General features: G+C 48.7%; 1 protein-coding gene across 2 annotated transcripts in view; it reads right to left on the bottom strand.

Moving 5' to 3' along the window:
* EIF4G3 (eukaryotic translation initiation factor 4 gamma 3) overlaps positions 1-15,793 on the bottom strand; it is a 147,538-nt gene that overhangs the window by 52,081 nt on the left and 79,664 nt on the right. For both annotated transcript variants that reach the window (XM_063176922.1, XM_063176923.1), the window contains 5 exons: positions 15,570-15,590; positions 13,810-13,989; positions 11,350-11,464; positions 7,447-7,547; positions 4,698-4,820 (listed from right to left, as the gene is read on the bottom strand). In XM_063176922.1, coding sequence (XP_063032992.1) covers positions 4,698-4,820; positions 7,447-7,547; positions 11,350-11,464; positions 13,810-13,989; positions 15,570-15,590 — 540 coding nt within the window. The remainder of the gene's footprint in view (positions 1-4,697; positions 4,821-7,446; positions 7,548-11,349; positions 11,465-13,809; positions 13,990-15,569; positions 15,591-15,793) is intronic.

Genomic DNA, 15,793 nt, shown 5'->3' with positions numbered 1-15,793 from the left:
AACTGAAGGAGCTCCAGCCTGTGGCAGACACACATATTTCAGTGGTCTCCCACCAAATACTCACTTGTGCTCCAGAAAGTTTGCTAAAATCCTTTGTATTTAGTCTCAGAATTTAAGAAGACCAAGTTAGTGCCCCAGAATGAAAGGTGAGGCAGCTGCTGGAGTGACCACAGACAGGTCACAAATTCCCCTTCAATACACATTGGGGACCAGGAACAGAAGAAAATGGGGCTAAATTTTAATTTCCTAATCCCAAGTGGAAAGGCAGGCAGCTTCCTGCAGCTGTCTACTCTCACCCAGCTCCACATCCATGAACTCCTCTGAGCAGCTACAGGAAAAGGACTTTTCAATCACCCCTGATTGCAGACAGGCTCTGAGAAATCCATGCAAAACTTATTTCCTTATAAAAGGAAATGCTCTGGCAACCTGCTTCTCTTCCTGGAACTCTGTTTTTTCCTCCCATCTCCACCTTTTTGCCTATTTCATCTGAACAGTGCAGGATAAAGAGGGAATTCTCTCCAAGAATTTGCACTATTTTTCACCATTTCAAGAAGACCAGGAAAAAGCACATCTGGAAAAATAAGAATGAAGATTTAAGTGGGCGTGAAGGGTTGAAGTTTTCTTTGGGATTGCTCCTCTTTCAGGAATGAGCCTGACAGATTGACTGGAGAATGAATGAATGAAAAACTGCAGCCCAGCCTGCAGCCAAAGGGAAGAAGTCAAAGAAAACCCAGCTTTACAAAAGAGAAGGTTTCAAGAACATTTTCCCCTCACCCTCAGTGATCAGAACTTTCCTTTTATAAGAAAATTTATGGATGAAATCAGTGTGGAGAAAGGAAACTGTGATAAGAACCAACCTAAGCAGAGCAGTGAAGAAGAAACCTGTGAGGCCAGAAATTTCTTGGGTCAGGAAATGTATTTCCTTAAGAAATGTGGAAAACATTTCTTTTGTAGGAATGATATTACAAATGAATAAATGGTCCTTATGCACTGAGCCTTGCAGCTGCAAAATGGAGCATTTAGAGAGTTTTTATGCAAAAAATCCCACTGAAAATTGCTCCCCTGATTTATGATGCTCCAAGGGTTGCTCTGGGTTATTTTGCTCCTGGACAGTGAGCAAACACAACTCTGAAAAACTCACTGAGGCTTGGAAGAGTTTGGCCAGGGAAATAAGAGCAGTGACTCTTTAAAAAGTGATCTCCTGTGGAAGCCAATGTTGAGGCAATACCATAACCAGATTCTGGCCCTGGGTTTTCTTTCTCTTCCCAGCAAAAACCAGAGTGAAAACAGCGTCTGGCTAGAAATGGATAAATCATATCTCCATGTACCTCCAGCTTCTCTTGCAGGAGCTTTAAAGCTCTTCACTTGCTCAAAAGCAATTAAAACACACTGCAGAGGCACTGGGAAACTCCACCTAAAGCACTTTTTGGTCAGTGCTGCTGAGTAAAAGGTAAAGGAATGGCTCAAACCACGCAGCTCATCCTGGCAATGCTCATCTTCTGCACAATTCCAGTAACTTTCTGATGTTAACCACAGTTCCAACAATTTTTTGATGTTTAGCACTTAATCTACTGAGAGAAGGGGGTGCTTTGGGCTTGTGTTAGCTAAGTTTTGGTTTATTTGAGTCTGTTAATAGAGTAATTCAAATCTAAAGAAAAAAATTTGGAAACTATTACTATTATAAAACGGTTTCTTTTTCAAATGCAGAATTTGGGACAGGGAGTGGTCTCCAGCACTTCCTGAGGATGTTTCTTCCTCTGTGTTTCTGCCATTTAAATAATGAGATAGCAGATTCAGAGAAAGAGGTTTTATTAGAATTTGCTATAATTCTAAAAATCTCATTGGACTGGGAGTCACTTTGGTGCTGCCTTGTCAAGCCCTGATGCTGCACATTCACATTTTTAATGCTCAAGCAGTGAAATCTCCATGAGCACCCTGGTGAGCAGGGTTTGGTCCAGAGGAGTGAGCAGGGTTTGGGGTGAGCAGGGTTTGGGTTCAGGGGTCAGCAGGGTTTGGGGTGAGCAGGGTTTGATCCAGGGGGTGAGCAGGGTTTGGGGTGAGCAGGGTTTGGTTTAGGGGGTCAGCAGGGTTTGGGGTGTGCAAGGGTTTGGGTTCAGCAGGGTTTGGGGTTTGGTTTAGGGGGTGAGCAGGGTTTGGGGTGAGCAAGGTTTGGAGTGAGCAAGGTTTGGGTTCAGGGGTCAGCAGGGCTTGGGATGAGCAGGGTTTGATCCAGGGGGCTGAGCAAGCAGGGTTTGGGGTAAGCAAGGTTTGGGATGAGCAGGGTTTGATCCAGGGGATGTGCAGGGTTTAGGTTCAGCAGGGTTTGGGGTGAGGAGGATTTGGGGTGAGCAGGGTTTGGTCCAGGGGAGTGAGCAGGGTTTGGGGTGAGCAGGGTTTGGTTTCGGGGGTCAGCAGGGTTTGAGGTGAGCTGGGTTTGATCCAGGGGGTGAGCAGGGTTTGGGATGAGCAGGGTTTGGGGTGAGAAGGGTTTGATCCAGGGGTCAGCAGGGTTTGGGGTGTGCAGGGTTTGGTTTAGGGGGTGAACAGGGTTTGGGGTGAGCAGGGTTTGGTTCAGGGGAGTGAGCAGGATCTGGGGTGAGCAAGGTTTGGGTTCAGGGGTCAGCAGGGTTTGGGTTCAGCAGGGTTTGGTCCAGAGGGTGAGCAGGGTTTGGGGTGAGCAGGATTTGGGATGAGCAGGGTTTGATCCAGGGGGTGAGCAGGGCTTGGGATGAGCAAGGTTTTGTCCAGGGAGCTGAGCAAGCAGGGTTTGGGGTGAGCAAGGTTTGGGGTGAGCAGGGTTTGGTCCAGGGGAGTGAGCAGGGTTTGAGTTCAGCAGGGTTTGGGTTCAGCAGGGTTTGGGTTCAGCAGGGTTTGGTTCAGGGGGTCAGCACTGTTTGGGGTGAGCAGGGTTTTTTCCAGGGGGTAGAACAAACAACAGCAGCTCTGCTCCCCCTGCATTGTCCAAGAGCTGCTCCAAGTCAGGAGCATCTGAGAAGTTATGGCTGAATATTGAGAATTTACTGACTGGAGCCTGTTCAGAACAGTCCCACCCCCACCAGTGCAATTCCTGTGCAGTTATTAAGGCACTATTTAATTTCACCCAAGATATTAAATGTGCTCCCAAGACTTGATTTAGAGAAGCTGTTGGGACAATAATGTTGAATTTCCTGGCTTAAGTGGGCTTAAATTTTCAGTTATGTTACACTAATGAACTTATTCTGGTGAGCCCAATTTCAGAGCTCTTCTGTGATTACCAAAAGTGGTTCTAAGCACCTCATCAAAAAGAAGGCTGGATATTAAACAATGGAATATTTGCATACCTTGGAGGAGATGATTGGACATCACTGCTGTGCTCTGCATCTAAATTGCAGCTGATCACAATTCAGGCCTAGTAACCTCCTCTTGAAATACATTTATTTCCTTCTGTTTGACTTAATTGTAGTGCCTTAAAATAGATTTCAGAATATAGGAATGATCAGGTAAGTGCCTGGATTCACTGCACTGTGCAGGAATACCACAGGAAATCCTGGCTGGTTCCAGCTCTTCCCACTTCCAATGGGGAAGGATGGGTAGGAAGAAGAAATGGGGAGATGATCTCACCAAGGTTCCCAGGTTTGGCATCTCTGATGGAAAGAAGTTTACCTGGTGCCTTGCTGCTGCTTGTCCTGGGTGGGGACCAGAGGAGAAAACCAGTGACAAAGCACAAGGTGGTACCTTCAGGGACACAAGGATTGGGCTCAGCTGGGAAAGATGAAACCCTGCTGGTCCCAGGGAGGGATCTCCAGGGATCTCTCTCACTTCACCTCAGTTACATCTCCCTGCAATCCCCAGCTCCCACTCCAGCACAAGCAGTGCTCCCAGGGCTGAGCTCCTGCACAGGACTTTCAGCAGAAAATCTACTCCCACACAGAGAGGAAAGGAAGGTTTGAGCTCAGGAAAAGCTGTTTCACCTTAAAACCTGCCAAAAGCTGGTGACATCAAACAGGGAAGAAGGTGGAAGAAGAAGAAATCACATCCCAGCACCAGCTCTGCTCCACAGCCCAGCCTTCAGCTGGAGAACCTTCCTGATCTCTAACCAGGGACTTAAAGGAGTCAGACTCAAAGGTGCATGACAAGAAGGGATTTAAGACCTACAGAAAATGATTAGGAGTATTTTTTATATTTATAATTATAAGATTTTTATAATTATATTTATTATTAATAATAATAAATTAAATTTTTGTCCTTATAATTATAAAAAATTATTTATCATTTTTCTCTCATTAGCAAAATGCATTGTTAAGTCTGAACACCCAGAGAACATTTGTGTGATAACTTATTACAGTTCTGTGAGAAAATTCCTGAGCTCCAGATCTTCTGGTGACTCTAAAACAGCTGCACAGAGGCAGAAAGAAAAGTGAAGCAACTGAAGATCTGTGATCAATCACTGTGTGACATGGACTTTCCTCAGGTGCACAAGACTTCACAGAGACACCTCCTTTCCCACAGATATTTTGGCTCCTCCTTTAACACTGGAAATCTACTGTTGATAGAAAACCAGGGAGGGGAAAGTACAGCAGCACTGGGGCTCCAATGATCCAACTTGGGAAAACATCATGGCTGAAGAATATTGATCATTTGGGAGCATGCAGGTCTCTGGGATGGTCAGAGGTGAGGCTGCAGGTGTGAGGGAGAGGAGGAGCAGAGTCTTTCCTTACCTGAGGTGGAGTTGGGGTGGAGGTGGGTCTGACGATGGGGGGCGTGGGGTTCCTGCTGCCCCCTCCAGACATGATTTCTTCTGTTATGTCTTTGCCCCCCTGGTTTGGATCCCGGATTCGGATCTGCAGGATTGAAAGAATTGCAATTAGAACAAAGGAATAACTCCCACAAGTGTTCTGTTACTGCTGTCCTGGTGTACACCAAAATCTCCCACCACAGCCAGCAGGAGATGCTTTGGGATGAGCTGGTGCTCAGCAGCAGCACTGGGATGTGCCTTGTTTCTATGGCTTGGAATGCAGGGCATGTCATCTCTTCATCAACACCTAATTTAATCAAAATCTAATTGAATCATCAACCACACCAAGTTCAGTCTAAATATGTGCACCCTGTAATGTAAAATGCAGGGGGAACGTGAGTTTCCTGCAGCTGAGAACAAGTGGGAGACAGTTCAGGTACAAGCTAAGCTTGCCCAGCAGTGGAAAGGGCAGGAATGGAGAAAAGGCTGATTTTTACCCTGCAGGAAACTCCCTGACCTTGCCAGCCCAGCTTCTGGGAAAGGGGGAAAGCAAATCAGTTCCCAGTTCCACCAAAACAGAGGGAATCAAACAAAAATACTGAGTGGAGGAAAGGGAAACTGAAAGAACAAACTCAAGTCCTTAGAACTCTGCAGCATTTAGGAAAAAAGTGGGACTTTTGAGTCTCTTCACAGCACCAGAATGGGAAGAAAAAAATATTTTCCAAAATAAACCACTCCAGAACACATAGTGAATCCTCAACTGACACTTGAGCCAATCCATGTCCCTGAGCAGGGGGAAGAGCCAGCATGTCTGGGATAATGTGAAATGCTTTTCATCTCCAGTAGAACCTGAAAACCCTAAAGACAGAGCTCTGTCTATCTGCCCACCTTCTCCAAAGCTCTTGGCTGAACTTGAGATTAATTCCATGCAGAAATCCAAGCAAACAACTCCAAGCAAACCAAGAGACACCATCACCCTTCCCAGGGCAGGGGCTCTGCTGGAAACCACTCTGTAATAAATTGTGCCATGGCAGGGGTGGGAATGGTCCTGCAGGACCTTCCAAGCCCTTCTGGGATTCTGGGATATAAAACTGGAACTGCAGAAGGGCTTTGTGATTTGTCAAACTCAGTTTGGTGGGATGGTGGCTTCACTCTGTTTGGGAGCACACAAACACACACACACACACACTGTACTCAGGGTGTTCAGTCTGGGCTTCTCTTATTTTTGATAAAACAAGGATAAATGAAATATTTTAGCAAAAATATATTTTTTTGCTAAAATATTTCATTAACTACAAAAACAACCTGAGAGTTGGCCCTCTCCTCTGCTTGACACAGTCAATGGCATTAAAAACAAGATTTCCCTGCCTGCAAGGGAAATTTGTAGTACTCAAATACTCAACTCATGGTGGATGTGGGCATGTGCACATTAATGCATTTAATTTTTCTCATTTCTCCAGTTGCAACACCAATTACCAAACTGAAACAGCACATTCAGAGAGAAGCATCTTGGGCATTTAAAATGCCTTTTCTGCCTCAAAGAACTCAGCTTGGCTGGCATGGAACTGCCTTAATCCCAGCTGAGCGTGTCTGATCAGCTCTGCATTTCAATGGCATCGGGGATCTGGGCATGTCGTGTTTGGGATGCTGAAAGGAGACTCCTGGGGACTGAAGAGGTGACAAAAAAGCTGCTGAGAGCAGCCACCAAAAAGGCCTTTCCTGCAGGCACAGCTCACACATTGTTCAGTTCTTCCGGTCTCCCAAATCAAGTGTCACCCCAGATCACCCTCAAAACTCCAGAGATGCAAATATTCTGCATTTTGAGACATGTCTAAGTCCTTTTATTCTTTTCTACCCCCAGGAAACTGTTCTTTTAATGTTTCCAAAACACTCTCACACAAACACTGCTGTAATTTCCTTTTCAGTCCTTTACAAACGATTCATTCACAAGTTCAAGCCCACATCATATTTTCCTGGTTCAACTTCACATTCACCCCACACACTTCCACTGTTCCCCACCTGTAGATGGGTTTAAATTCCATTCATCTGCCTCTCTCAAATTCCCCCCTTGAACTAGAAAGAGAGGGAATGTGCTCTCCAAACCCATATCCACTTTGATGATGTGGTCAGGCTCTTTCAAGCCTGCAAATACATCCACAACCTCCTGGTTTTCCACTTTTTCAAGGCCTAATATTCAATAATTTCTGATTTGTCACTTTGAACTAATTCTTCATATTCTCCCAAACTGCTGAGTTCACTCATTCCCACCTGGCTTTTTGGTGGGAGCCAGGTGGGAATGAGTGAACCCCTCTAAGCAGCAGCACAGGTGAGGATTCCAGGCTTGGGCAGACCATGCTGCTTTTGTTCCTGTTTATTGAAAACCAGCAAAATTATTTTTCTTTTCAAATGGCTGAGATGTCACAAATCAGAGTGGACAGTGCCCATGGAAAAATGGAAACCAGCACTGTGCAATGTTTAATTACACTTCATCTCTTTGGGAATGACAAATTGGTTTGGGGTGGGAGAGACCTTAAAGTTCATCTTAGAGCATGGGCAGGACACCTCCCACTGTGCCAGGCTGCTCCAAGCCCTGCCAGCCTGGCCTTGGGCACTGCCAGGGATCCAGGGGCAGCCCCTGCTGCTCTGGGCACCCTGTGCCACGGCCTCCAGTGAAGATAAAGAACATTTCTCATGTCCTTGCAGCTCCCCCCAGGACAGGGTCCCTCACTCACCGTTTTCTTCTCTCTCTTGGCAGGCGGCGGCTGCTGCTGCTGCGTAGGCACAATGATGGGTGCAGACTGGTACACGGGCTGGCTGGGGTAGAAGGGTGTTCCTGGGGCACCAAGGACACAAACCAGAGGGACAAGGTCAGCTCAGGACACACAACCAACGCCAGAGGTGCAGCTGGGCACAACTTCCAGCATCCCAGCTCCACAGCCACTGAACAGAAGCTGATGCTGCATCAAGACAAGAGGTTCAGGCACCATTTCTTATTTGATTTCCATGACCCCAAATTGGCCATGTACATCATTGGGTTTTGGGATGGCAAATTTAAATTCATTTTGCTTGGTTTTTCTTGCCAGACCATGATGCAAAAGGTACAAGGGTTGATCTTTGCTGTCTGTAGCTTAGTTTTCATTATTATTTCATCTTTCCCTCTATGGTGCCAATGGTGTCTTTTCTATTGCCTATACTGGGACCAGTAAATGCTTTAGCTGGGTGTGGGGAGTAGCTTTGTTATTCTGAGCTATGTCTGACAGGCTGTGGACACCACAGAGGCACTGCAAGAGCATCCCTGGGCTCCTCTGCCTGCCAAACAGGAAGGTTTTCTGCTGGATTTGCTGCTGGTTTATCAGGGGTTTTCTGCCTTTGTAGAGAAATTCTGTCTAACCAATACAAACAATTTGTGAGGTCAACTGCAACCTATTTGGAAGCACAACCAGAAAATTTAATTATGAGCAATGTTCCTCTCATGCTGCAACACACAAAAAGCACGACCACGGTGATGAGTGCAGAATTACACCACTGGTCACATTCCTAGCAGCCAGTGGTGGCTCATTATGGTTTTCTCAGTGGAATGAGAGTGGCTCAGTGAATAACCAAGTGCTTTAAGACCACACCAGAGATGAGGGTGGCAGAGCAGAGCTGCCTCCTGCCCATGGATCAGGTGTCAGGGGAATGTGTAAGGTGCTGCTGGGTGTTCTCCCTTCCAGGCATGGATGCTGGATGAACTGAGGGCTTGCACTTGCCTCTGGCACAATCTCATCTATTCTTCAGCTGAACTAACCTCTAACTGGGCATGAAAATCTGGATTGTGCCTGTAACCCAATCTGATCCATTCTTCAGCTGGACTAACCTCTAACTGGGCATGAAAATCTGGATTGTGCCTGTAACCCAACCAGGAGGTCGCTGGATTTCAGGCAAAGGGTGAAATCCAAGAAAGCAAATGAAACCAGCCCAGCACAGCCTGATTTGCAGCTCCAAGGATGCATTCCTGCTGCTGAGAGCTGGAAAGCCCAGCTCAGAGCAGGCTCCCTGTCTGCATCCTCAGAGAGGGAACTCTTCTTGTGCAAGAGTTGGCATCAAGGAGCTCAAAGTGACACTCCTGGCTGGGCTGAGTCACTCAAGAAATGGGGAAATTCTCATTTTGAATGCCAGGGTCAGCAGAGCCACTTCAGGTCTGGCCTCAAAGTCTCTATCTGCATCTCTGCAGGCTGGGAATCAGAAATTACTGCCCAGAGCAGCTGTGGCAGCCCCTGGATCCCTGGATATGTCCAAGGCCAAGCTGGGCAGGGCTGGGAGCAGCCTGGGATAGTGGAAGCTGTGGAAACTGTCCCTGCCATGGCAGGGGGTGGCACTGGATGGGATTTAAGGTCCTTCCAAGCTAAACCATCCTGGGATTTGGTGATTCTGTGAACCCTGCTGATGAGCAGGTGTCCAAGCAGAGCCTGGCCAAGGTGAGGGAACAGGAGGAGCCTGGGATCCTGCAAGGTGTGAATTCCCCTCACTGGCACCTCCTAGAAACCAGATCCAACCACATCACCTGCAATGTGATCCCTGCTGGAGAGGCAGCTCCAGCAGAACTCAGGGAATGACTCTCCCTTTATGAAAAGCATTTTTAAAACCTAAATCCTGAAAAAAGTATCTTCAGGGAAGAAACAGCTTCTGTGACAAGCCAAATGCATTTGCCAGGGCCACACTCTCTGCTCTGCTCTCTGCCTTTGATCCCTTCCACTTCTTCAGCACCCAACTTTTATTCTCTCTCCTACCCACTGACCACTTCAAGGTCTTTCCCTGTTTTGTACAGAAACTCCCTGACATCAGAGAATGCAAAACTGAGTTATAAAATTGCACTGTCCATTTTCACAAGTTTTGCCTTCCTCTGTATTTTCCCTCATCACCTTCTTTAGGTCTTGCCAGCTGCAATGATTTTGATGTCCAGCAGCCACACTGGCTACAAGTCCTGTGCTTGATGGAAAAGGCACTTCCAGCAGCATTATCCATGCCTGGAATGCAGATTTAGCTGCTCCCCAAACCTGGCAGCACCTGAGCATTCCCAGTCCCTGTACACAGCAAGTGAGTGACAGGAGGGAAAGGTGGGTAAGTGCAGGGAAATCCCTGGTGAAACCTTCCCTGCAAAACCGAGTTATAAAACTGCACTGTTCATCTTCACAAATTTTGCCTTCCACTCTATTTTCCCTGACCACCTTCTTTAGGTGTTGCCAGCTGCAATGATTTTGATGTCCAGCAGCCACACTGGCTAATAGTCCTGTGCTTGAGGCACAGGGCACTGCCAGCAGCATTATCCATGCCTGGAATGCAGATTTAGCTGCTCCCCAAACCTGGCAGCACCTGAGCATTCCCAGTCCCAAACACAGCAAGGGAGTGACAGCAGGGAAAGGTGGGAAAGTGCAGGGAAATCCCTGGTGAAACCTTCCCTGCCTGGAAAACTCTGCAGGACAGAGAGCTCTGGCTTCACCCACTGATGCTCCACAGCTGCAGCAACCTAAAGCTGGGACTGAAAGATTCCAAGATTCCAAGATTTTCTGCAAAAACCCAGGTGCTTCCAGGAGAGGAAAGGAGCTGGAAATGAACCTTGTCCTAATTACAGGAGTGAAGACAGATAAATGGCACCAAGCAAGCAGGAAGTAAGAAAGCAGACCTGTAACAGGACAAAAAATGAGGAATACTGGGCAATTTCCTCATCTAGTGGATCAGATTTGAAGAAGAATTACAATATTTCTTCTATTTTCTCTAGGATCAACCACCAGGAAGCAGCTGCCCTGTAATTACCCTCTCTCCTATTCTGAAATTGCATTACCAGGTTCAAGGACTTCATGACAACCTTTCAATAATTCCCATGAGTTCCACAGAGATCAGATAAATAAGAGAAGGAAAAGAGGAAATATAAGAGACCTTTCTGAATGATGCTACTGGGTTTTTCTCTCCCTCCAAAGGGATCTCTGTGTGTGAAGAGCAAACTGCAATTCTGCCAAGGGAGCAGGGCTGTTACTGGGCAGCCTGAAGGGAATCAGTCACTCCAAGGCTCCAAAATTCCAACAGAGAATTCCCATGGGAGCCTGAGAATATCTCTGCCCCCACCAGGCTGCAGAATGTGAGTGGGCAGGGAGCAGTGAGTGACCAAATGCATGAAAAGGCCAAGTTTTGGTCTCTGCAGGAGTTACAGACTGGACTAAATTATCTTGGCAGCATCAATCGAGGGAAAAACCCACATGGCTTGTTCTTATCCCCCAGCACACACCCAACAAGAAGCACCAGGCTAAGAACTGTTAACTGCAGTTAACTGGCAATGCCAGGCATGGCACAGTGAAAACCAGGACTGCAAATGTACCCACAGCACCTGAACAAATAACAATGATTGAGCAGGGACTAAGAACCAGCCCCAGTGCTGGCCACAGGTGATCCTGGGCAGCTGCAGCTTCTCCTGACACACTCACACAAACAACACTCTGGGATTTTTCAGGAGTGAATAATCAGAGCTGTGACACCACCAAATTTAGCAGCTATTCGAAGTTCAAACAAATGCTAATCCAGCTTGTTATTCTAAATCTTCAGCTTGACAACAGAAAAACACAGCAAGAACAGACTGTAAGCAGTCTCCAAGCAGAACTCACCGTAGGCATTGGGGAATTCTCCAGGACCTGGGCCTGGGTAGAAGGGTCCTGGTCCTGGTGGCTGCACAGGATATTGCTGTGGTGGCCCGACGTAGGGAGGGCCACTGTGACGATACTGGGGGGACAGAAACAGCCATCAGTCACTGCACAGGGACTGGGGGGACAGAAACAGCCATCAGTGACTGCACAAGCACTGGGGGGACAGAAACAGCCATCAATCAATCACTGCACAAGGATTGGGGGGACAGAAACAGCCATCAGTCACTGCACAAGCACTGGGGGGACAGAAACAGCCATCAGTCACTGCACAAGGATTGGGGGGACAGAAACAGCCATCAGTCACTGCACAGGGACTGGGGGGGACAGAAACAGCCATCAGTCACTGCACAAGGACTGGGGGGACAGAAAGAGCCATCAGTCACTGCACAAGGACTGGGGGGACAGAAACAGCCATCAGTCACTGCACAAGCACTGGGGCAAGCTGCACAAGTCACTGAGCCCCCCTGACCAACAGGCATCTGGTTAATGACAGCTTTGGGCAGCACAGAATTATGGATTGTTAAAGTTGGAAAAGATCTTTAAGATCACTGAGTCCAACCATAACCAGCAGCACCAAGGTCAGCATTGACCATGTCCCCACGTCCCCAGGGATGGGGACTCCAGCACTGCCCCAAACATCCTCTGCCAGTGCCTGACCACCTTTTCCATGAAGGAATTTTCCCTAATATCCACCTAAACATCTCCAAATGTTAGTGCCAAAAGTAGGGTAAAGCCAAGGCAGGGAGGACACAGGAGCTGAGGTAGAACAGAGCCCCTGCCCTGATTGCAACACCCTGTTATGTGGCTCAAGGTTCTGGAGTGCCTATGGATTCATTAAGTCAAATTAGGTACTAGATCTATTAAGTCAAATTAGGTATTATTAAAGCACTAAATATTAAATATTTAGTCCAGTATTGGACTACATTTAGTCCAATGTCCAAGACATTGGTTTCCTACTGTGTTTGAGGGAGGCCTGAAAGAGGTGAGTGGTTCCCACTGCCTCCATACAGAAGAACAAATACTTCATACAGAGAAAGGACAGAGGCTGAACCACAGAATCCTGGAATTGTTTAGGCTGGAAAAGCCCCTACAATCACCAAGTCCAACTATTCCCCCAGCACTGCCAAGCCCACCCCTAAACCCTGACCCCAGATGCCACATCCACACATTTCTTCAACTCTTCCAGGGGTGCTGGCTCCACCTGGGCAGCCTCTGCAATTCCCCATCATGAAAGAACCTTTCTCAATACCTCACCTAGAGCTGCCCTGGCACATGACATGCAACTACCAGCCTGATTTCACAGACACATCCCACACCCTCCTGGTGGCTCCTGAGACAACCCCATGGATCAAACACTGCTCTGCAGCTCCTCAGGTCTTGATTAAGTCAAGTTAGGTATTTTTCAAGCACTAAATATTTAATCCAATATTTAAAAGTCCAAGACATTGGTTTCCTACTGTGTCTGAGGGAGGCCTGAAAGAGGTGAGTGGTTCCTACTGCTTCCATGCACAGAACAAATACTTGATACAGAGAAAGGACAGAGGCTGAACCACAGAATCCTGGAATCACTTAGGCTGGAAAAGCCCCCAACAACCACCATTTCCAACTATTTCCCCCAACAACCAACTATTCCAACTATTCCCCCAGCACTGCCAAGCCCACCCCTAAACCTTGACCCCAGATGCCACATCCACACATTTCTTCAACACTTCCAGGGATGCTGGCTCCACCTGGGCAGCCTCTGCAATGCCCCATCATCCTCTCCATGGAGGAACTTTTCCCAATACCTAATCTAGACCTGCCCTGGCACATGATATTCAACTACCAGCCTGATTTCACAGACACATCCCACATCCTCCTGAGACAACCCCATGGATCAAACACTGCTCTGCAGCTCCTCAGGTCTAGATTAAGTCAAATTAGGTGTTTTTAAAGCACTAACTATTTAGTCCAATATTTAAAAGTCCAAGATATTGGTTTCCTACTGTGTCTGAGGGAGGCCTGAAAGAGGTGAGTGGTTCCTACTGCCTCCATACAGAAGAACAAACACTCCATACAGAGAAAGGACAGAGGCTGAACCACAGAATCCTGGAATCACTTAGGCTGGAAAAGCCCCTACAACCACCAAGTCCAACTGTTCCCCCAGCACTGCCAAGTCCACCCCTAAACCTCGTCCCCAGATGCCACATCCACACATTTCTTCCACACTTCCATGGATGCTGGCTCCACCTGGGCAGCCTCTGCAATGCCCCATCATCCTCTCCATGAAGGAACTTTTCCCAATACCTAATCTAGACCTGCCCTGGCACATGATATTCAACTACCAGCCTGATTTCACAGACACATCCCACACCCTCCTGAGACAACCCCATGGATCAAACACTGCTCTGCAGCTCCTCAGGTGCCTGATGTTGGGTTTACCTGTGGGATACAGTACTGGGGGCCCTGAGGCATGGGGTAGGGCATTGGCAGGTGGTTCACCATCATGATGTGCTGGTTGGTTTGGTACACGGCAGTCGGGGTCTGCGCTCCGGGACGGATGGAGGGGTTGCTGTTCTGGATGGTGGCTCTTGGAGGCTGGATCTGAGGCCTCTGAAAAAACTAGGAGAGGGAAGGGAGAGAGGAGAGAAAACAAAGAACTGGTCAGACTTCCTGGGGTATAATTGGAAATATGCTGACAATGTTAGAGTTATGGTGTTAGTTTCCAGGGGTTGCCACACTTGCAGAAAACTGCAGGACAGTCCTTGTTTCTCTGTGAACAGCAGGGCCATCTCTGGCTTTCTATTTTACAAGGTACAAACAGACAAGGAACTTTACAAACTAAGAATTATTAGTTTGTATGCCCTGAATTTTACAGCTGAACCTTCAGAGCCAACTTTAGAAAAATGAAATTGTCTAATTTCCTTTTTATAAGGTGGGCTGGCTGCTAAAAAACCCACCTTTATAAATGCCCCAGGGAAATAAAACATCAAGGCAACTGTTCCAATTTATCTCCAGAAGAGCTAAAAATCCTGAATTTCACAGAGGAACCTCGTGCCTGTCCTTCACATCCAGGTCACCTGTTTTGCCCTGTTTTCCAAAGGGTGGCAACCAGGGTGGTCCCAAAGCCTGGCACCACACTGGCATAAGGTGCTGCCCTGGCAAATGGGCCAGGCCCAGGCAGCCAAGCAAGCCCTGGCAGAGACCCATGCCCACCCTCCTGTGCTGGGAGCAGCCCTGGGATGGGCACTGGGCTGATTCTGCTCTCTGGGATGGGCACAGATCTGGCTCTGCCCCTGGGATGGGCACAGGGCTGGCTCTTCCCCTGGGATGGGCACGGGGCTGGCTCTGCATCTGCACCCAGGATGGGCACAGGGCTGGCTCTGCCCCTGGGATGGGCACTGGGCTGCAGCCCTGGCTCTGCTCCCTGGCATGGGCACAGGGCTGGCTCTGCATCCCAGGATGGGCACTGGGCTGGATCTGTTCCAGGGATGGGCACAGGGCTGCAGCCCTGGCTCTGCCCCAGGGATGGGCACAGGGCTGGCTCTGCCCCCAGGATGGGCACAGGGCTGGCTCTGCCCCAGGGATGGGCACAGGGCTGGCTCTGCCCCCAGGATGGGCATAAGGCTGGCTCTGCATCCTGGGATGGGCACTGGGCTGGCTCTGCCCCCAGGATGGGCATAAGGCTGGCTCTGCCCCAGGGATGGGCACAGGGCTGCAGCCCTGGCTCTGCCCCAGGGATGGGCACAGGGCTGGCTCTGCCCCCAGGATGGGCACGGGGCTGGCTCTGCCCCCAGGATGGGCACGGGGCTGGCTCTGCATCCTGGGATTGGGCACAGGGCTGGCTCTGTCCCAGGATGGGCACTGGGCTGGCTCTGCATCCTGGATGGGCACGGGGCTGGCTCTGCCCCCAGGATGGGCACGGGGCTGGCTCTGGCTCTGTCCCAGGATGGGCACAGGGCTGGCTCTGACCCCGGGATGGGCACTGGGCTGGCTCTGCCCCAGGGATGGGCACAGGGCTGGCTCTGCACCCAGGATGGGCACAGGGCTGGCTCTGCCCCAGGGATGGGCACAGGGCAGGCCCTGGCTCTGGGCTCACAGCTCAGGAGGTGAGGGGAGCACTGCACACTGAGGCATTCACTGACAGAGGAGTAACCAGGTGAGAGACACTGATGCCATGCAGAACCAGGAGTTGGAGTTACCTGTATAGGTCTGAATCCTCCCTTCAATAACGAAGCAAGAAAGCAGCAGGAAACAGAAAGAAAGCCAATGGAACAGCTTACAGATCAACAGGAAGGAATAGGATACACATGCACCCTAAATGCACACAGCTGCAGGCAGATTCTGCCCTGCTCTCACTCATCCCTTCAGAAACAGCCAGGAAAAGACCCTGAGTGGCACCATGGACTCTGCTGCCAGAACTCTC

This window comes from Melospiza melodia, chromosome 26 (genome assembly GCF_035770615.1).
Source record: "Melospiza melodia melodia isolate bMelMel2 chromosome 26, bMelMel2.pri, whole genome shotgun sequence".
NCBI lineage: Eukaryota > Metazoa > Chordata > Aves > Passeriformes > Passerellidae > Melospiza > Melospiza melodia.
Note: the sequence above shows the minus strand (reverse complement) of the source record. Positions and strands in the feature narration are given on the sequence as shown.